Raw genomic sequence first — 23350 nt, 5'->3', positions numbered from 1 at the left:
AGAAAACACCAATCCAAAAAAATAGAAAAAAGAGTAAAAATCAAAGTGCAATTGCCGCATGTGAACAAAAAACCACAAGCGAGAAAGAGAATTTTTGTTCAAACACAGTTTTCTCACTCTACTTTAAAATTAGAGCGAAAAAATTTAACGCCGCAAAACCCGTGCTTTTTTGCTCCACTTCCTGTTTCGGCGTGACCAAAATCACTACTCCAATTTGACTTCAAAAATCGTGAAAATGTGTGAACAGATCTTAAAAAAAAACAAAGCCGGAAGAATTCCGGAAACGACTCGAAGGAAAAAACTAACGCCCGTAAATAACATAAAACCTATTCTATTGAGTGACCCAAATAACTAACATAATGCTTATCCTACTGAATAACACTTGTCACTTTAAAACAAGAAAATGAAAAGGAACAAGAAAAATAACTGACCAGAAAAGACGATAAATCACGTGATATTTTACATTGAGTTGCAAGTTAAAAAAACAACTTTTGGCAAATACCCATGCGATAGGTTCAGTTTTATTATGTTGAATCACTGCAAATTGAAAGAAAAACTCAACACAAAATTTTCAAGAAGAATAACCGAAGGTAAAAGAAATGAAACAAAAAACAAAATCAAAAATCTTCACCGTAAAAATACAAAATTTCGCCACAATCCAACCATTGTCTATTTATTAAAGAAAAAAAGGTGAACGAAAAAAAGAGAAAAGTTAGAGATTCAGAAAAGTTATTAATATCTTTCATTGAAAAGTGCCTTAAAGATATTCCAAAAGAACCACCAGAAAAATTCCTTTCAAAAGCTAGAACACTAAAAAGCGGCAAAAAGCAGAATCAGATTTCAGAAAAAATTCAAAAAAACACGGAAATTTGCGGATATCTGCATAAAAAATTAACAGAATGACTCAAAACTAAAATCAAAATCTTCAACACGCATCAAAAACACCTATTTTGGACTAAAGGCATCCCCAAATGCTATAAAAACTTGAACACAATCAAAAATAGAAAAAAGAGTAAAAATCAAAGTGCAATTGCCGCATGTGAACAAAAAACCACAAGCGAGAAAGAGAATTTTTGTTCGAACAGTTTTCTCACTCTACTTTAAAATTAGAGCGAAAAAATTTAACGCCGCAAAACCCCTTGCTTTTTTGCTCCACTTCCTGTTCCGGCGTGACCAAAATCACTACTCCAATTTGACTTCAAAAATCGTAAAATGTGTGAACAGATCTTAAAAAACACAAAGCAGGAAGAATTCCGCAAAACGACTCGAAGGAAAAAACTAACGCCCTAAATAACATAAAACCTATTCTATTGAGTGACCCAAATAACTAACATAATGCTTATCCTACTGAATAACACTTGTCACTTTAAAACAAGAAAATGAAAAGGAATAAGAAAAATAACTGACCCGAAAAGACGATAAATCACGTGATATTTTACATTGAGTTGCAAGTTAAAACAATTTTTGGCAAATACCCATGCGATAGGTTCAGTTTTATTATGTTGAATCACTGCAAATTGAAAGAAAAACTCAACACAAAATTTTCAAGTAGGATAACCGAAGGTAAAAGAAATGAAACGAAAAACAAAATCAAAAATCTTCACCGTAAAAATACAAAATTTCGCCACAATCCAACCATTGTCTATTTATTAAAGAAAAAAAAGGTGAACGAAAAAAAGAGAAAAGTTAGAGATTAAGAAAAGTTATTAAATATCTTTCATTGAAAAGTGCCTTAAAGATATTCCAAAAGAACCACTAGAAAAATTCCTTTCAAAAGCTAGAACACTAAAAAGCGGCAAAAAGCAGAATCAGATTTCAGAAAAAATTCAAAAAAACACGGAAATTTGCGGATATCTGCATAAAAAATTAACAGAATGACTCAAAACTAAAATCAAAATCTTCAACACGCATCAAAAACACCTATTTTGGACTAAAGGCATCCCCAAATGCTATAAAAACTTGAACACAATCAAAAATAGAAAAAAGAGTAAAAATCAAAGTGCAATTGCCGCATGTGAACAAAAAAACCACAAGCGAGAAAGAGAATTTTTGTTCGAACAGTTTTCTCACTCTACTTTAAAATTAGAGCGAAAAAATTTAACGCCGCAAAACCCCTTGCTTTTTTGCTCCACTTCCTGTTCCGGCGTGACCAAAATCACTACTCCAATTTGACTTCAAAAATCGTGAAAATGTGTGAACAGATCTTAAAAAAAACAAAGCAGGAAGAATTCCGGAAACGACTCGAAGGAAAAAACTAACGCCCTAAATAACATAAAACCTATTCTATTGAGTGACCCAAATAACTAACATAATGCTTATCCTACTGAATAACACTTGTCACTTTAAAACAAGAAAATGAAAAGGAACAAGAAAAATAACTGACCAGAAAAGACGATAAATCACGTGATATTTTACATTGAGTTGCAAGTTAAAAAAAACAATTTTTGGCAAATACCCATGCGATAGGTTCAGTTTTATTATGTTGAATCACTGCAAATTGAAAGAAAAACTCAACACAAAATTTTCAAGTAGGATAACCGAAGGTAAAAGAAATGAAACGAAAAACAAAAATCTTCACCGTAAAAATACAAAATTTGGCCACAATCCAACCATTGTCTATTTATTAAAGTAAAAAAAGGTGAACGAAAAAAAGAGAAAAGTTAGAGATTAAGAAAAGTTATTAATATCTTTCATTTAAAAGTGCCTTAAAGATATTCCAAAAGAACCACTGGAAAAATTCCTTTCAAAAGCTAGAACACTAAAAAGCGGCAAAAAGCAGAATCAGATTTCAGAAAAAATTCAAAAAAACACGAAAATTTGCGGATATCTGCATAAAAAATTAACAGAATGACTCAAAACTAAAATCAAAATCTTCAACACGCATCAAAAACACCTATTTTGGACTAAAGGCATCCCCAAATGCTATAAAAACTTGAACACAAAGAGCATTTAAAAACAACTGAAAACAAATCTTAAAAAATAAGCTTTTAATGACTTCACGAGAGCACAGACCCAAAAAAACGTTAATTGGAGCAAAAAAAAGTACTGTAAAACTTCCAAAAAAATAGGAAAGCCGAATAGGCTAAAAAAAATTCTCTAAGTTTAGAAAAAAGCAAAAAGCAGCAAAAAATTATTAAAAATTAAAAATTTTTCAGTTTATTGTCATTCTCTTTACAAAAAACTCGTTTAAAACCTAAGACGATTTAATCACTTGTATCTAAAGACTCAGTAACTAACATGCGTCTATTCAAAGCCCATACAAAGCATTATAACAAAACAAAACGCAAAAAAATTGCTAAAATTTGCCTAAAATTCAGCAAAATAGCTGAAAAACCAGCAAAATGGTATAAAATTCTTTTTAATGACCAGAAACCTACAAACCACTATTAAAACAACCTTAAAAATCACAGAAAATCGTAATAAGACTTCTAAACCAAAAAGTTAACAAAAAAACGGTTTTGAAAAGCCGCATGAGAACACAAAATTTCGCTCGCTTACAGAAACTTTTTCACACCTCAATTTCTCGCTCTCTTGAAAACAGCTGAATGAACAAAAAACCACTCTTTTTGCTCTCTTCTTCCTTTTTTTCAGCACGCAAACCACTCTAATATTTTTCACGCGTTTCATTTCCTGCTTCAAAATTCACTCCAACTAAAGTGATTAAAAAAAGGACTTCTCCAATACTCCTCTTCGAGTCGTAAAAAAAAGACAGCGCCCCAATGCAATTCAAATTCTTTGAATTGTAAAAAGAGAGCGCCTAAATGATAGCCGTTGAGAGGCTGACGGCGGCTATTAATAATTTCTTCAAGCTCCGTTTGAGAGCGAAAAAAAAATGTTGCGAAATCGGAACTAAAAAAAAAACGAACGAAACAGTCACACCAATTTTCTATACACTTTTCTTTTTCGCTCTACTTCAAAGTATTGCAAAGACAAACAACACTTACTCCTTCTCTTTTTTACTTTTGTTCAGCAGATTGACCTGAACACTATAGCCCTATAAAGTTTCATTGCTAAAAAAACATGTCAAAGCCTAAATTTAAATTATACAGAGATCAGAATTTCGATGTTTATTTGCAAGTCAAAGTTATTCGAACATTTGTTTGCGTTGTAACTTTACGGGACTAATTATAAAAGCACTCCAGTAGAAAAATGGATAGCGCCCAAATACTAGCCATTAGAGTTGCTGATGGCGGGCATTGAAAATGGTTATTTAGTATGTCGGAATACTTCCTTTTCGAAGCAAAGCCGATGCCAATCGCCCTTTAAAATGTTCATTCATTTTTTCCACCAAATTAGGGATTTTGTCCCATTCGTTGGCATAATATATGAGAAATTCTTGCCTCGTCAATGAGAATTAGAGGATTTTCTGTTTCCGTTTTCTTGAGACACTGGATGATTTTGCCAGGCATTGCACCCACATAAGTCCGCCTATGTCCCTTGATCTCAGCAACATCCGACATCCCTCCGACACTGAACCTGAAATACTATTGCACACCTCACTTCAATTACTGCTAACTGAAACTCCTGTACTTTAAAAAGCGTTCTTTTTAACATATTTCTGAGTGTTCGTTGAGCTGACAAAAGCTCCAATATTGCTAAAAACCGGTCCAACTAATTTCGGCCTGTCGTGAGGATTCATTTTATAAGAACGGTAGTAGCAATTTTCCAATAATACAATCTGCAAGAACGCGTAAAATCTGGAAACTCAAATTGGCTCTCTAAATTACTCCTAGATACCTAAGAGATTCTTAAACTGGAGATAAAATTGGACTAAATTAAAATGTCTCCTCATTTGACCTTCCAATTATTAAATTGATTATTTACTTACTTTCCTATCGAGAGACCTGGCGATAGATTTGGCGATTGATGTCTTGCCAACTCCTGGGGGTCCAACAAAGCACAGAATTTTGCCCTGAGTTGACTTTTTGAGGCTACTCACAGCAATGAACTCCTTAAATAATTCACAGAACCTCTTTGATAAGATCTGTTTGACCTTCAGACCCACATTAGAACTCAACTCGACTGTGCCCTTTTTCGCCAGTCAATTCAGAAGAATCAATATATTTTGGCGAGTGGTATCATCAGAAAACACATGAAACGTAGAATATTTCAATTGAACTTTTTTTTGGAAATTCGGCTTCATCATGGAGTTATCGAAGTTGAAGTACCACAGAACATTTTCTTTTGAAAGAAAATTAAATTTTTACATAAAATACCTCTAAAACTATTTGCAATTTTTTCAGAAAGACGAGAGAATATTTTGACGGTTCAAATTCTCTCGGTAAAAGAGGTGATACTTCTCCATTCGTGACTGGTATATTTATTCAGATTATCCCTTTAAAATATATCCGACAAATTGTCGAAAAATAGCCGCCGTTGACGCACATCGGGATTGAAACAGAAAAAAAAACTTACCCGACAGATGGCCGGAAAAAAGCCACCTTTGATTCCCATAACCACGATTGGCATTGAAAGAAAAGAAAATAATGAAAATTGATTTTTGTACATGACTTCCATTTCTTCCATTTTTAAAGTGAAAACTATTTTGATGTCATTTCGTAGCTGAACAAACTCATGTTTCTTAGTGAGAGGACGCAGCGGCTAGTTTCAATACCAATAAACAATAAAGATGGTAACTAAGACTTATAAGAACTAAGTTAAAGAAACGGGCATATAAAATTGGGCTTTATGTTCTTATCCTGTTTCTATTAATGATTTCGTTTTTTCTATACTGCCTCTGTTCATTTTGAATCGCTTTGTTGAGCAACTGCTGTTTAAAAAAAGTTTGAACAGAACGAGAGATGAGTGAAACTAGCTAACTGAAGTCAAATATTTGACGTTTCATTTCGAAAATGCGTTTCAGCAAAACATTTCATGTCGAAAAAGCAACAAAATGAGATAAAAGCGAAACAAATTTTTGTTCAATGAAGTAAAAAAACAGGACCTCTATAATAGCCGGTTGAGAAGAAGGAGGCTATTAAAAAGATGAGATAGAAATTGACTGCCTTTTTTCCTAAGTTACAAAAAAGTTCTTATTCGGTGAGCAGTTTCAATTAGATTCTAAAACTATACTCAATTCAGTTTTTAAACTAAAAGCTATCAAGCTTAAAAATGATGTACGCTAGCAATCGCTCTAATGAACTTTGATAACTTTATGCACTATGACTAAATGACTGGGCCTTATCGGTTTACCCCGTTTCGTTTGAATGACATTGACTGTATTCAGTATAGCGAAATTCAAAACGTGAAAAACTTAAGTGAACGGAAGAACGTGATCAAAAAGGTGAACTGAATAAAGAAAACAGCAGGACAAGTCCTGATTTATAAAAAATACGATCATTAGAATTTTAACGACAGTAAAAATTCAAGGTCAAAATGCCGCATGTGAACAAAAACAAACGAGAGAAGGCGAATTTTTGTTCAAATACCGTTTTCTCACTACTTTCGAATACGAGCGGAAAAGTTTCACGCCGCAAAACCACTCGCTTTTTCGCTCCAGTTCCTGTTTTGGTGTGACCAAAATCACTACCCCAATTTGACTTCAAAAATCCCAAAAATCGTCAAAATGTCCCCAAAAATCGTTCCCAAACAATTCAAATCCACTGAGTCCTAAAAAAGGAAAGCGCCTAAATAAAAGCCGTCGAGAGGCTGACGGCGGCTATTGAAAAGCATCTGATTGTCGAAAACTTTTTAGCCAATACTTGATTAAATAACCTAATCATGGATAAAAAGGTACACGTAGCATAAATAACGTTCCTGAAAAACAACTGTGCATTAGCTTTGTAGTAGCTTTTGAGAAATTTTTAAAACAAGTCTCCTTCAACATTATTGTATGAACTATTCTTTTCTGAAACACTTTTGCCTATTAACATTGCTTAGCAACCAGTTAGCTCGCTATTTCTAGTACCGCAGCAAAAGAGTTAAGTTTCACATGTTTTGCCAGGACTGGATGAAAAAACTGAATTAATAAAATACGAGAATCTACTTGAGGTCGTTTCCTCTCTGTTGACATAATTTAGTTTTTTAGGGGGGATCATGCAATTAAATTATTTGATATTATTGTTTGCTGGAAAAAAAACATTTTTAAGTTCTGAAGAATCTAAAGAATAGTTTTGACTAAAAGACATTTCAAGAATAACATTGAAAGCTATTTCAACGATTGCATTTCTGACCACTTTATAATTTATAACAGGAAAAATTAGCGGCCAAAAAATCGCCGAGAGAATTATTTCCACATTGTATTTTCCATGACAATTTTTTCCAATACATTTTCCATGACATTATTTTTACATTGTCTTTCCCATGAATTATATGTATGCAAAAGTTTTGTTACACTATGAAAAAGTTCTGACACTCAAAAAAACCTTTTTGTAATTTCTTAAAAATTCTGACCAATTTAAAAAATAACAACCAGTTTTGTGTGAAAACAGCTGAATGCTAAAAAAAACATGAAGAGACTGAAAACGATAAAAGCAATTGTTTACAGAAAGCATTTTGTCTCTATTGCCATATTTAGTTCATCACAGGCGCATGCGTTTAGACTTTTCATAGTCAGTGTACACAATAACCCATTATTTTAACCCCACAGCATAAAAGAGATCATAGCAGCTTTTAAGAAAGATTTTTTTATTGCTTTCTGATCTTCCGCTTGTTTGCTATTTACTTTCAGTGAGATCCATCAAAATTTGGGAAAACAAGATGGAACAATTATAGAAATCAGCATTATGGTCACTTAAAATCACCGATCGTCTTTAGTCTACTACCACTAAAGACGATCGGTGAATTTTAGTACCAATAAAGCTGGTTTCCATAAAAAAATGCTCCATCTTGTTTTTTCCAAATGTTAGGCACAGCTTTCAGAAAGAGTGAGGGTGGCTACCATTCAGTTCAGAGATTTCCGTTCGCATCAAAAGTTCTCACCAAATCATCAGATCTATCGCCAGATTTGACAACTGGGCTACCAGACTTGTTTTCAATACTTAAGGAAACTTCGCTTCATTAAGCACAGTTTTGAAAAATTGCAAAAGATTTTGCTATTCCTCTTGCCGTACTCCAGAGGACAGTGTTTCATAGACGATCTGGGCCGGTAGCTTTGACCGCTTTAAGAGATAGTAGCGCATTTATAATCTGGTTTTCGTTTACATGCATTCTATTGGGTTTCCCCTTGTCCTCCCGTTACATACGGAAGTTGTCCGCTTACAATTTTGGATTGAAAACACTTACAAAGATATCGTTTAGGATTTCACATCGCTCTTCGGTAATTACTGCCACCTTCTCTCCGATATGCATATTACTGGACAAACTTGGTTTGTTCTCATGCTGGCAAGATTTTTCACTTGTTTTGGTTCAGAAGACATTGTCCACGAACTATTTTAGAAAGCTTTATACAACGCCTTTTTATCTATCTTTCAAATTTTCAGATATTAAGCTCTAGTGGAACACCTCCTGTTCGTTTTCGCTTCTCCCTGAGAGTCTTCATCTTTTTCAACATATATGAAGTTGGTGGACCTATCCACTGTTGCAAGGATGCACGATGCTTGGTTAATTTGGAAAATTTTGTCAAGAATGTAGCTGAGCCAGTCGTACCAAGTGTGGAACTAAAAATTGAAATTAATATAGCACTGGAGCGAAAGGTTAACTCAGCATAATATGGACTGTATTTATCCAGGTCGCCTTTCCATATACGTAGCGTTTTTCAAAAAGCTTAACGCCTTCTTGACTTGAAGCCGCTGAGATTTGTGGCTGAACAAAGCTGTCCATCTAAAATGAACTGATTTTTCATCTTGTAGTCAATCGTTGATGCAATGACGAAACCCGGTTTGTTCGTCGCAATTATGTCCAGGTGTTTTGCTTCTAGCGCACTGATAACATTCACAAAGTTATTATCTAAAGTCAACCAATTGCATTTTCTTCATAGCCGTTGGTAATACACAATGTTGTCCATATCAATTCACCGAAATTTGAGTAATCAAAGACTGGTGTTGCAGCACAATCCAACTCCTTTTCGAGCTAAGCTTTTGACGAGGAGCGGTAGGTAGTCTTTGCGCCATCGCTGATTACAGTCCCGCGCAAGTTGATTACCTTTGCGCGGGATATGCATAGAACATAAAGAGTGCAGTGTCGTTATCAGAGATCTTTACTAGTGAAAGCCTTCTTCTATTGTATCTAGTTTGATTTCTTCACTCTATAGGCCTATCTTAACTGCAACTAAGACTTCACCATGTTTCGATCGTTCATTTTTTATAACAATTATATCGTTCCGACAAATATCGTACATGAGTGTAAAAAGTGCTCCAATTGTTATGTCCTATGTAAGCAAGGTTTCGACAAGACATAGTATATCATAGTTAGATAGAAGTGTTCTGCGTTTGTAATCCAGTAGACTTCTTATATTAAAAGAAATAATTTATAGTGTCATCTTTTCTAAAGTCATTCAGTAGTCTGAGTTAACTATCCAAATTCTGCTTTCGTTCCTTTGCAAAAATTAGATTTCTGACCTTTGTTGTCCTTGGTTCTCTGCCAGTGTTGATAACTTCTCTCCTCCATTTCAGCACTTCTTTGTCCTCAGCAACCTCATCATTGATAAGTTTTCTGCTCAAAAATATTGATTTTTGCTCCCATTAATAGTCTTTCAGGCGATTAAGCAGACTTGAGAATTTATTTTTTGTCATGGCGTTATCAAAATTAATGAGCATAATTCTTGGATTTTGAATGGTGATTGTGGCATTATCTCTAGTTGTATTACCTCTTCTGTCGTTGGTGCATTATCTTAAGGCTTCGGTAGCTTCCTGCAGTCAAAGCACCCATTCCTACCACTGACAGATTTACTTTTTCCCTTGTCTTGTTATTGCCACTGCGGGAGCTACTTTTTCTGATAAAGTGTTTTGTTTTTCTTTGGCTCGGCCCAGTTTTTTTTCGCGAGTAGGCGTTTTAAGTTTGCCATGTATCTTGTCACGATAAAGAAGGTTTTCAACTACAGTGCGTGGTCCCGGTGTAGCTCCAGATAACGATAAACTAAAACCAGTTCTCTTCTCTTCTTATCCCGTAACAAATGATTTAGAATATGAAATTTCAAATTACTTTGCTGAGTACCGTGAATATGCCGAGTACAATGAAAAATATCCGTGCCGTCACTACTATGCTTATCCGCCATATGACTGGAGGGGGGGGGGGGGGGGGGTTCCGGACCCGCCCCCCCCCCCCCTGCAAAAAACTAACACCAAAACCTGATTTTCTCTCAGTGAAATCAAGTTTTTTGCTTAAGTTTCACCAGTCTGAGAGATGTTTGTTGTGTAACGATGACTGGTGAAACCTAGACAAAAAAACTTGATTTCACTGAGAGAAAATCAGTTTTTCGGTGGTAAAGTTCTTTGCAAGGGGGGTGTCCGGACCCCCTCCCTCCAGTCATATAGAAGCTACCGGTCGCTGGTGTGCTGTCGTTAACGCAATCCAGAGCAGCTCCTCATTGTTCAACGGCAAAAACTCATTTTCTATAGAACTGAAAATTTTGCCTACAAGGCCTCAAACTTGGAAAAATTTCAAAATTTTCGAAAAACTTTTTGCAAAAACATTTCAAAATTTTTGAAGACCTAAATTGGTCTGAAACGGATATTTCGCTTAAAAGAGAACTCAACCGTGATTTTTTGTTGACTTCACTTTTCTCACCTATGCAGTATGGGGGTCAAAAATACAAAAGTTTTTTTGAAATCTTAAAATCTTAAAATGGTAAGAAATGAATTTTGCGCTATAAAAGAGCACTCAAAAATGATTTATTGTGATCTTCATTTTCTTCAGCCAAGTAGAGCAGGAAAAACTCTGGTTCTGAACCGTCAAAGATAAGACAAAGAACGGTGAGAAACAGTTTTTGTTGCCAATACTTTTGCAAATCTGCAAAAATATTTGGAAAACATTTTTATTTTTTTATACATTTGTTACTATGTATGTTTCTATCTAAACAAGTAAGTATGCCTGCTTGCATGTGCTCAAAAACGAAATTTTTTGTATGAATAAACAATTGATTGAATTGAAAGAATGATAAATTTATGTATAACATTTTGTGTATTCATGTATATGATCATGAAAGTATGTATGTTTGTATATAAGTAAAAATACCTGTGCTTAAATGTAGTCATATGATTGTATGAGTTTTTGAGCTTCAATGTACACATGTGTATAGAAATTGTGAATGTGTGTATATATCAAGACATTTTTGGGTGTATGTGTGTGTGTTTTTCTATACGTATACGGTGAATGTATGTATATCTGTCTGAATGTGCATATGTATTTGTGTATTTATATGAATTCAAGTCTAACGAGAGAGAGAGAGAGAGAAGTCCTTGGAGGGCAATTTAATTGTTTAGAAAAATGTTGTGATTAGTCTCCACGATCCAATAATTTTATATCTTACAAACAGATTTTGACCTTCAGCGTTGTTAAACTCATGGTTTTGTCCTTTAAACATTGGCAAGCAAAATGTAACAACCGGAGACAAAAACGATTTTTTAATGTTCTGAGCATGCTTTTTGAAAACAGAAATTTCTACACCTATCTAGCAACCATTTTTGAAACTATCGAGATTATTTACAGGAAAAATTGAAGTTCATGCTTTTGTCTTTTAATCCTTGGCAAGAAAACGAAAACTGTGGCAACAGAAGACAAAAACAAGTTTTGTGAGTTCTGAACATGATTTTTTTAAAACTGATTTCTCTACACCTATTCAGCAAGCCGCTTAAGAATGAGCAAGATTATTTACAGGAAAAAGTATTTGTTGAGAGATAAACAATAAATTGAGCTAAGTAAAAAGAATAAATTCTGTAAAAACTTAAAAAGTTGGCAGGAGAACTATGATATGCAGAAGCAGCTTAACTTTTTAACTTAAAAAAGTAGAATGATAAGAATTCATCAAGATCATGAATCAGACAAAAAATGTAATGATGTACAAGAGGAGTATTTTCGACTGGAACCGCAAAAAGCGCTTAATTGTCAAAGTTGAGTTGCCACCTGATCAATTAAGCAAGAACGAAAACAACGTCTGTATCTGCCGGTTTGATAGAAACAGCTTCAATAGTGGATAGGTCTTAATTGCGTATTAGGAAAAATACTAATGAATAGTGCGAACTGGGACAAAAAAAATTAACAAAAGCGAATCGCTTTAGCAGTAAATGAATCCAATAAATTCAACGATTGAACACTGGAAGCAAGTTAACAGAGCGCCTTAAGTCACCAAAATCAAAAGTATTCATTATAGCTCTTTCTTGAATCAAATTTACTGTGCATTCAGTAACCCTGAGTTAATATTTTCGATTACTTATTGTCCTTTCGATGTTTTGAAACAATATTACCGTAACGATATTTGATAGATCAGCGGAAAGAGGTACATCCAAAGGAATTTGAAATTATAAAGTCTATTTAAAATATCATTGCGCTAAGAATTCTGGCGAACATTTTTGAACTGAACACAACACTACTGCTACCTGTTACTGCTACTACCTACTACTACTATCTACTACTGCGACTACCTACTACTACAATCTACAATAAGTACCTACTTCTACTACTACTACCTACTAGTATTACATACAACTACTACTAGATACTACTACTAACTATTACAAGTACCTAGTGTTTCTAAGTTACACCGTTACCACTAATACCACCTACTTTCACTACCTTCAAATGTATCTTCAAGTGTACTTACTATCTACAACAATGTGATTTTGATTTTTTAGAAAGAGAATGCAATTCTTATCTCTAAAGGCTCGTTGAACATAAACAACAACATATCTTATCTAAATTAAGGTAACGTGTCCTGACTGACGCAGACCGAGAGGCTTTAGCCGACAATTTTTTTAACAAATCATGTTTAAAGGTTTTTCAATGATATGAAAAACGATAAAGCTTGGTGGCGTAGATTAACTCAGCAGTTTTCAACTCAATGTTAATTTTCTGAATTAAAAATTTAATAAACCCATAGAAGGATGATCTATCAAGTGGTATTTAATTAATTAGATCAACAATGTAGGGTTTCTACTGTTTAGAGAACCAGTCTAATTTTTAGAACTTCAAATATTTTTATTGCATGTTCTTTTTTAAGTGCATTTTTTGTGTACATTTATTACTTATGACTGATCAGTCATAAGCTTAGTTTTTTGGTTCAAAATCTGAGTTTTGTTTATTCAGTGTATGACGTCTGATTCTAGGTGCAATCAATTGAAAAGCAAACTTTTTTTACATTTCTACTTTGAAGGATCGTATAACGCAAATTTGAGTGCTTCACAAAGGCGCTGCACTATGTCTATTTATAACATCAGCCTTATAGAAATACGTTTGCTTCAAAAAATCTATAGTGTGTACCTAAAAACAAATATACTTTACAAGGTACCTACATTATCCAAGGTACCTACATTATCCAACCAACTGAGGTTTAACTGTATATAATTGTTTTCATATGTTTATTCAAGGTCACTTGTTATTTCAGTTGTTAGGTATTACACAATTTTCTCTGAATCCTTATGTTTCAACTTTTTGTATAAGCTGAAAACTGCTGGGACAGCTTGACAAAAAAGACAATGTATTAATTCAGTTTCATAATGAACCTGAGCTTCGGCTAATGATCCCAGCCAAGAATGTAGATGTGATCTTGCTATTTAAAAAAATTTAGCGCTAGATGATTTTTGCAATTTTGGTGTATTAGCTTCTTCCTAGTTTTATTGATTTTCATTTAATCCTTGTTTATCTGATGAAAATGAAAATAAATCAACCTCATGAAACGTTTCTCAGCAAAATTGAGTGGAACAGTCTGTTGTGTTTGAGAGCTCAAACAAGAACCTTAAATTTAAGCGTTTAGGTGAACAAAATTTTGTATATTTTTAACGTCTACTTACACTCAATTTACACAAAATGGTTCCAGAGAAGTACCTTTTGCTGAATTTGAAACAAATGACTTTTTTAGTGTTCAAAACTTAACAATCGAAGACGATATGGCATTGGATAAGCAAAAATAAAAACATGAGGAAACTTTACCGATCACTTTACCTAAAAGTATAACCTAAAAGAAACATACTTTACCTAAAAGAAACATACTTTACAAGGTACCTACATTATCCAAGGTACCTACTTTGAGTTTGAGTTCGTGATCTAAAAATCTTATTCAAGGATAATTGACTTAAAAAGGACTTCTTTTTTATTCAAAACTCAACAATCGGAGACTGTATGGCTTTGGATAAGCAAGTATATCAAAACGGAGAAACTTGGCCCATCACACTACTTAAGAGTTGAAGTCTTGAGTTTGAGTTCGAGTTTGCGATCTAAAAAACTATTCGAGGATAATTGACTTTGGAAGAAAGGCTACTTAATAGTATTCGATAATTCAAACAACTCAATAATCGGTGTCCGTGTGACTTTGGATAAGCAAATAAAGTAAAATGGAAAAACTGGGTCCATCACTGGGTTCTCACAATCCAAGAAAAACTACAGCTATAAACGTGTCATATAGCTATATACCTTTTGATATAGTTTAAAATTTGTCCTAGGTTTTATCTTAAATTTGTTTGACAAAAGGTCAGAATTTAGAATAAATAGTTTTCTTTTTGATGTTTCTTTCAACTTATTATAAACAAAACACCATGCGAAAAGCCTCAATGTTTGTCAGAGAATAAGGAATTCAAAACATGTTAAGAAATAAGAATTGACGCTGACATCCCACAGAATAGATTTTGTTTAAACTTCTGAATTCTAATAGATTTATCGAAGAACAAAGACATCTACTAAACCTAAAAGTTTTCCAGTTCTTCGTATATTCGATTCAAGAAATAACATTAGAAACACAAATGTAGTTTGTCAAAAAAGCTCTTAAAGAATGCCCTAATATCTCTTACAACAAACATTTAGTTGTTTTCATTGTGAGACTTCAGTCTTATAATAAGCCATTGAAACCAATGTTTTTGAGAAAACGCCGAGTTGTATTCCGTCAGCGTATTGGAAAAAAATATGTTCAGAAAGTTTTGGTTTGTTTGTTTAAACAGAAAAGCAATCAATGATTTTAAAAATACAGTCAAAAAGCTGTATCAGCTATAAGGTTTTTCATCAAAGTTAAACAAATAGCTTTTTTTATGAGTTTAACAATTTCATCATTGAAGAGACAATATTCACATGGTTTATTGTGCAATCTTCACTGCACTGCACGAGTTCTACAAGCATTCCTGAAGAGTACAATTTAGCATTGTTTTATAGAAAAGTAGAGAAAATACACAATTTTCCAAAATCAACACAGTGTTGACATTTTTTACCACTAATGTATGAAAAGAGAGGTCAGTGCAACTTTTTAAATGATTAATATTTTCTAAAGAATGGTCTGCTAATGAAGTTTTAATATTGTAAAATAATTAAAATGAAGATACTGTTAGGTCATGACTACATTAATTAACACAACTAACTTTGATTTTTGCAACCATCAAAAACCGTCAACACCGAAAGTAGAAATCACATTAGGCGTTTTGATCATCAAAATCAAAAGTAAATTTCTATATTCATTTGGTTGATTTGGCGAAGTTTCCATCGTTAAAACTCTTCTATCCATATTGCATTAAGTTCAATCAGTGTTTTCACTTTTCTAATCAGTGTTTTCACTTTTCTATGTGTTTATAAGCATTCTTGGCTTTGTGGCGTATGTAAAACTGGCTTTCAGAAGAACGTTCCAGGTGGAATTTTACTACTGCGTGTTGGGCTAACTGCCACTATTGTCAATAAAAACCATTGTAATTTTAACAGGATTTTGATCTTCATGAAAATTGTTATCCTCTAACAATATATTGTAGATTCATTTGAAAAAGGTTTTCATGAGTACTCATATAGCAAAAACTTAATCCTCAACAAAGCTTTATAGATCTGCTATATACGCTAGAAAAACGAATCAGCGGTCTCACAATTAGAAAGAATAGATTTTTTTTACCTGGAGCTCGAAAAGGAAACATCTAACAGAACTAAAAAATCCACAAAAAATGAAACGTTTTTCACGTCAAATTTCTTTTTTATCTGAATGACTAAATACAAAACAAGGCCTTACTGACATAAAAAAGTATTGATTATTCAAAACAAGGTTTTAAAAGATTTCCGTGTAAAACCAATAGTTATGTAATTTGATTTTTCATTACTACTTTATGAAATTTGTACGTTTAAGACCTCGATAATTCGCCTTGAGGAAGCTCACTTCTTGCATCTATTGGAATATTCATACTTATATGTCAAATGCTAACTGTTCTTGATAGCTTCTTGGTTTAAAAAAGTTTAGCGTCTGCGTTAACGAATACTTAGTTTTTAAAGTTTTATGAATTACTCAAGTAACACACCGAAATACTTCAGATTGATACCTTGCTTTAAAGGCCACTGTGTAAACTCTGTGAATAGCAAAAACTCAAACACAAACACAAGTTGTTGCACATGTATACAGAAAACACTAATGCAAACTTACGACTATGGTTCAAACTGAGTCTTTTTGCACAAATTGTTTGTTATCTACTAACAGAAAAACGTGAGCAAAGGATTTCTTATCGTTCTTCTAAATTAAACACGTGCAAAATCAAAAGTATTGTACAAAGAATTTGATATTGATAGTAAGACTTCTAACCATTTACTATATAAACTAAAAGCAATTGTAACCATAGAAAAGAAAAAAGAACAGCATTAAGTAAATTCAAATAAAATTGAAATTTCGTGCTTAATCTCTTGCTTTATTTAAGTTGGCGTTATCTTGCTTCAATGGAGCACACCTTGTGTCAAAATATTTTCACTAATAAACATTTGCAAGCCTACGTATTCACTCTCTAGCTATCTCAACTTTTGATGAACGCCATAACACAGTAAAGTACATGTATATACGCCTTATTGATCACAGACAACATAATATCTAAGCAAACTAATAAAACTCCTATTAGCCGAAAATTTTATGAAAGAATTTTTGCAGAGCAGACTGAATTTATCATACGCACAATGCAAGTCTTCTTCTTAATGCGTAGCAAGCAAATCAAAACCATAAAATGTCAATGCCTGAGGTAATTAAGAGAAACTTCAGTTCCTTTTACAACTGGAAATGAATAACAGTAAGTCTAACAGGTGTAACAACTGACGCCCCTCGAAATGCTATAGGAGTTCATTGAAAACTTTTAGAAGACAATACAAATGCTTATACCCCAGCCAACGGATTAAATTTTCTTTCAGCTGAGTATTTGCTTCTCAAAATAACATTGTAACGTTTTGATTCTTGACTCTTGTATTCCATTCTTGATTCTTGTATTCCATTCAGGAAGTGTATGCCAAAAGGCAAAACCCAAACTCAACTGACGGTTTAGCACTCATAATGTATCATATCCTAACTCAATTCGGAGGCTCATGTCAACGAACAATTGTCTATCAAACTCGATATCAGAACAAAATCGCCTTTATACAACAACGGAAGGACAGTGCAATTTCGAACTGGACTATCATTGATAATTGCCTCAAACCCAAAAAACTATTGACTTTGACACCACATTATCTGACATAACCGAAGAAGAAGACTATCAACTTCTGACATAACATCACTTTCTCTGGACAGTAAGATTTTGCACAATTGCGATTTCGAAAGTATGCCCCTCTTCAGGAGCCATCAAAAGTATTTCGCTGCTTTAGAAGATTTGGAAGCTCGAATCATGCAGAATTGAGCCAAACTAACCACTATTCACGATAAAAGTGAGAATAATACATCTTGCACACCCGATGCTGAACAAAAGACTGTGATATCTTCCATTTAAGAACGATTTACTAGTCTTCTTGAAGAAAATTTTAAAAATTCTAGAAACTCAGCATAGAGCCATCGTCTAACAATGCGCAACAAAAGAGAAGCCATTTTTGTGTTGCTCGAGAATGTGTCCTACATAGTCAAAAGATGAGATTCGCCAAAATGTGAGTTATTCTTGCGTCAAAAACAAATAGAATAGGAAAATTCTAGTCGATTAAACATTATGAACTAGACTTTGGATTCCAGTATTGAATTTTTCCATGTATAACTTGTTTTGAATTGCTGTGCATTATTTAACATCGTTTGTATGCTTGATATTCAATTTTTAGAGATTGCAAAACCAATTCTTTGAACTAGTTTGCTGATTCAACATTATCGAAGTTAGAGAAACAAGAAACAGTTTTCGACATGCTTGTATGATCAACAACTAAGAAATTTGTTTTAGATGTTGTAAAATAAGTTCATCAAACCCGTAGAGTAGCGTTTTGAGAAAGTCTGGAGTTAATCCACTCTATACTTTGTGGCATTTTAGACTTTTTGTACTGCTAAAAAAGCTATTTATTAAAAAAAACATTCTATCTGGTCACTTGAAACTTTCATTGGCTTTTTATGAACAAAGAAACCAAAATTGTGCGTCGAAGTTCTAAAAATTAGACTTGTTCGCTGAACAGTATAAACCCTACAGTGTTGATTTAATTCAATAAATATCACCTGAAAGATCACACAATGGATTTTTTAAATTGTTAATTCAGAAAATTAACATTAAATTGAAAAATGCTGAGTTAATCTACGCAACAAGGCTTTATCATTTTTCATATCTTTCAAAAACCTTCAAACAGAAGATTTGTTGAAAATATTGGCGGGTAAAATCTGTCGGTCTGCATCAGTCAGGACACGTTACCTTAAAAAAGATAAAAGATTCTGTTGTTTATGTTAAACGAGTCTCTAGAGATAAGAATTGTTTTCGTTTTTCAGAAAAACAAAAACACATTGCTGTAGGTAGTTAGTAAACAAAAACTTACATTTGAAGGCAGTGACAGTAGGTTGTAGTAGTAGATAACAGTCTAACTTAGAAACAATAGGTAGTTGTAATAGTTAGTAGTAGTATCTAGTAGTTGTTGTAGGTAGTACTACTAGGTAAAAGTACTAGAAGTAAGTACTAATTGTAGATTGTAGTTGCAGGTAGTAGCAGTAGTAGGTAGTAGGAGTAGTAGGTAGCAGTAGTGTTGTGTTCAATTACGAGATGTTCGCCAGAATTCTTAGCGCAAGGATATTTTAAATAGACGCTGATCTTTTTAATTTCAAATTCCCTTGCATGTACCTCTTTCCGATGCTCTATCAAATATCGTTACGGTAATGTGTTTTTAAAACATCGACAGAACAATAAGTAATCCAAAATATTGACACAGGGTTACTGAATGCACAGTAAATTTCATTCAAGAAGGAACTATAATGAACCCCTTTGATTTTGTTGAGGTGCTCTAGTAACTTACTTCCGGTGTTCAATAGTTGAATTTATTGGATTCATTTACTGCAAAAGCGTTTCGCTTTGGTTAATATTTCAGTCCAAGTACGCACTATTTATCAGTATTATTAATTCCCAGTACGCAAACGAGACCTATACACTATTGAAGCTGTTTCTAGCAACCCTGCAGATACAGAGGTTGTGTTCGTTCTTGATGAGTTGGGTACTTAACTTTGGCAATAAATCGCTTTTTACAGTTCCAGTCGAAACTACTCTTTTTGTACTTCATTAGAAATTTTGTCTGATTCAAGATCTTGATGAACTCCTATCATTGTCCTTTATTTAAGTAAAAAGTTCAGCTGCTCCTGCATATCATAGTTTTACAACCAATTTTTTCGATTTTTACAGAATTTATTCTTTTTACTTAGCTCAATTTATTGTTTATCTCTCAACGATTTATCTCATACATTTTCCTGTAAAAAATGTTACACATTCTTAAACGGCTAGCTGAATAGGTGTAGGGACATCAGTTTTAAAAAAAACATGTTCAGAACACACGAAACTAGTTTTTGTCTACTGTTACATTTTTCATTTTCTAGCGAAGGATTTAAGGACAAAAAAGCATGATTTTTTTCCTGTAAATAATCTTGATGGTTTCAAATATTGTAGCTAGATAGGTGTAGAAATTTCTGTTTTCAAAAAAGCATGCTCATAACATCAAAAAATCGTTGTCGTCTCCGGATCTGACATTTTGCTTGCCAATGTTTAAAGGACAAAAACATGAGTTTAACAACGCTGAAGGTCAAAATCAGCTTGTAAGATATAAAATTATTGGATCCTGGAGACAAATAACAACATTCTCCTAAACAATTAAGTTGCCCTCCAATGGTTTCTCTCTCTCTCTCTCGTTAGACTTGCATGCATATAAATTCACAAACACAAGCACATCCAGACATATACATACATTCCACCGTATGCACATAGAAAAACATACACATACACCCAAAAATGTCTTAATATATGTACACATATTAATTTCTACACACATGCATACATTGAAGCTCAAAAATTCATACAATCATATGACTACCTTTAAAAACAGGTATTTTTACTTATATACAAATATACATACTTTCATGATCATATACATGAATACACAAAATTTTATATAAAAAATTATCGTTCTTTCAAATCAGTCAATTGTTCATTAATACACAAAAAATTCCTTTTAAAGCAAAAGAAAGCAAAAATAACTACTTGTTTAGATAAAAACATACATAGTTACAAAGGTATATAAAAAAAAGACATGTTTTCCAAATACTTTTGCACATTTGCAAAAGTACTATCAACAAAATCTGCTTCTGACTGTTCTTTGTCTTATCATTGACTGTTCAGAACCTGAGTTTTTGCAGCTCTACTTGGCTCAACAAAATGAAGTTCACAAAAAATTACTTTTGAGTGCTCTTTTATAGCGCAAAATCCATTTCTTACCATTTTAAGATTTCAAAAAAAACTTTTGTATGTTTTGACCCCCATACTGCATAGGTGAGAAAAGTGAATTCTACAAAAAATCACTTTTGGGTGCTCTTTTATAGCGCAAAATCCAATACAGACCATTTTAGGTCGTCAAAAAGTTTGAAATAATTTCGCAAAAATTTTTTTCCAAGTTTGAGGCCTAATAAGGAAAATTTTCAGTTCAAAAAAAAATGAGTTTTTGCCGTTGAGCAAATGAGGAGCTGCTCTGGGTTGCGTTAACGACAGCACACCAGCGACCGGTAGCTACTATATGACTGGAGGGAGGGGGTCCGGACACCCCCCTTGCAAAGAACTTTACCACCGAAAAACTGATTTTCTCTCAGTGAAATCAAGTTTTTTGTTTAGGTTTCACCAGTCATCGTAACACAACAAACATCTCTCAGACTGGTGAAACTTAAACAAAAAACTTGATTTCACTGAGAGAAAATCAGGTTTTCGGTGTTAAAAGTTTTTTGCAGGGGGGGTCCGGAAACCCCCCCCCCCCTCCAGTCATATAGCAGATAAGCGTACTACTGACGTCTGCAGCAGACTATATCACGAACTCTGCAAGTGAGCTTCCGGAATGCCTACGGGAGCTGTTCTGAACCAAGAGCATTATTGTAGTTTGACTAATGAGGCGTCAACGAGTTGTTGATTGTGTCGTGCCGAATAATAATCTCGATGTAGTTTGCCTACTCAATTTCCTTATAAGTTGTACCAGATGTTGAAGTGTTTTGCTAAGACACTTGGCGCTCCTTTCCACCAGATGTAAACCAGGTTTGACCCTTAGGAACTTTCTCCTTTTGAAAAATCTTCCTCGAAGGTTTTTCACTGAATGAGAGAGAAAACTAGCTGACAAAATATGTATCATCGGAAAAGGGCCAACACGGCTGCCCTTAAATTCATAACTTAGCTAAAACTATTTGAAGTTTCTAAAATTTGAATTTTCCAAAAAGAAGATTAGGATATATGTTATGAGAGTGACAGGTAATACCTCAATACTTGTGACATCGAATTAATGCTTCTGCTCGTTATCAGTCTGTTTAGCAGTTTCAGGATTTCAAATTTATGTAAAACTGAAAATATAGCCGGCAGATTGCCAGAATAGCTCCGAAAGAATAGACTTGCGTGCCGTATAATAAAGATTGAAACAGATACAGATAAATTGAAAAAGTCATCGGCACCGCTCAAAAAACAATGTCAAAAACATTCAGCGATAAATTAATAAATCTTGCTCAAAATTATTGAGCAGAAGCCTTTTTATTAGGGGCCTTTATTACACATGAGTTTCTTTGACCTTAAACTAATTCAAATTAAACTTAAGATTAAAAGTGCAAAAGCGATTTTATTGAGTGAGCTAAGTCGCGTATGATCAAAACCTAATCACGGAAATGACTTAAAAACTTATGCTAGTGAGATTAAGAAATGACGTCACGACCGCAAATGGTGTGAGATTTAGACCGTAATTGTCACTAGTGAGACGAAGAAGTCATTCAGAAAAATTTGATTTTTCAGCTATGCTGTGTGAACAAACGTAAAACGAAATAGAGCACAAGACGACAAAACAAAAACAGCCGGAAGAATTCCGGAAACGGTTCGAAGTAAAAAAAAGTGACCATCCTCACTGACCTAATGTATATTCTACATAATTAAACCAAGCATGTTGAAACAGCAAAAATATCAGAACTATCTGAAAAATACTGATACCACCTGATAAAAATCAACTTTAGAGGCAACTCCAGAAAAAAAACGATTGATTAAGGAACATCTTATACAGATAGTTTGCAGCAAAAAATTAATAAATCACATACAATCTAATAAAATGGGTTTATAAAGAGAAACTCGAAAGGGAAAGGAGATGACGGACAAAACCAAAAGGTACCATTCTTAAAAACTCTGTGCAAACGCTAATAAATTTCAAAACCGTTTATTTGAAAAAAATTCATTACATTTTCTCGTACATCAGTCACCCAATCACCATTTGACGAAGAAGTAATAAACATCAATTAAATTTAAGAAGACCAAAACAACCTGAAATAGTTAGAAATTTAATTTAATTAAGCGAGATGTGCCCTGTTTAGGTTCCAAGCTTCCCAACTAATTTTCGGCAAAAAAATTTATTAAATTTTCTGCCAGATCAGTCACTGATCCAAAACGCAAGGGAGATAAATCAACCGGCTGTTAGAAACTGCTAGGAAAAAACCTGAAAAAGTTATACTTTTTATGTTTGCGAAAATTGCTATGAATAGAATTGCCTCTGAAGTGTCAGTTCAAATTAGCAACGACTTTAAACTAATGCTCAACTTAGAATCGATTGAGAAAAACAACAGAAGGAAGCGTAAGCTCAGAAGAAATAGTCACAACAACAAAAAACACGAGACGGCAAAAACTTGCTCGAATTTCGTCATTTTTTCTCAAAAATTAAAAAACTATAAATAAAAATGAACGCCCGCTAAAACTGCTACAACACGTTTCAGCCACACAATTCCACAAAATCTGTAATAACCGAAGAAAACAGAAATGCCAGCAGAACCTTAAAATAGGCAAAATCGAAAAAAATAGATGCAGATTGAAAAAAAAACGTGAAATATTAGCTT

At 33.6% G+C, this 23350-nt stretch overlaps 1 protein-coding gene across 1 annotated transcript in view; it reads right to left on the bottom strand.

Annotated features, from left to right (window-relative positions):
• LOC142341639 (lon protease homolog, mitochondrial-like) overlaps positions 1-23350 on the bottom strand; it is a 128947-nt gene that overhangs the window by 48009 nt on the left and 57588 nt on the right. Inside the window, exons 10-11 of the mRNA XM_075392748.1 lie at positions 4829-4951; positions 4341-4484 (exon numbers count right to left, since the gene is read on the bottom strand). Of these exons, the coding sequence (XP_075248863.1) occupies positions 4341-4484; positions 4829-4951 (267 nt within the window). The remainder of the gene's footprint in view (positions 1-4340; positions 4485-4828; positions 4952-23350) is intronic.

Source organism: Convolutriloba macropyga, chromosome 6, assembly GCF_964194025.1.
Source record: "Convolutriloba macropyga chromosome 6, txConMacr16.3, whole genome shotgun sequence".
Taxonomy (NCBI): domain Eukaryota; kingdom Metazoa; phylum Xenacoelomorpha; order Acoela; family Convolutidae; genus Convolutriloba; species Convolutriloba macropyga.
Note: the sequence above shows the minus strand (reverse complement) of the source record. Positions and strands in the feature narration are given on the sequence as shown.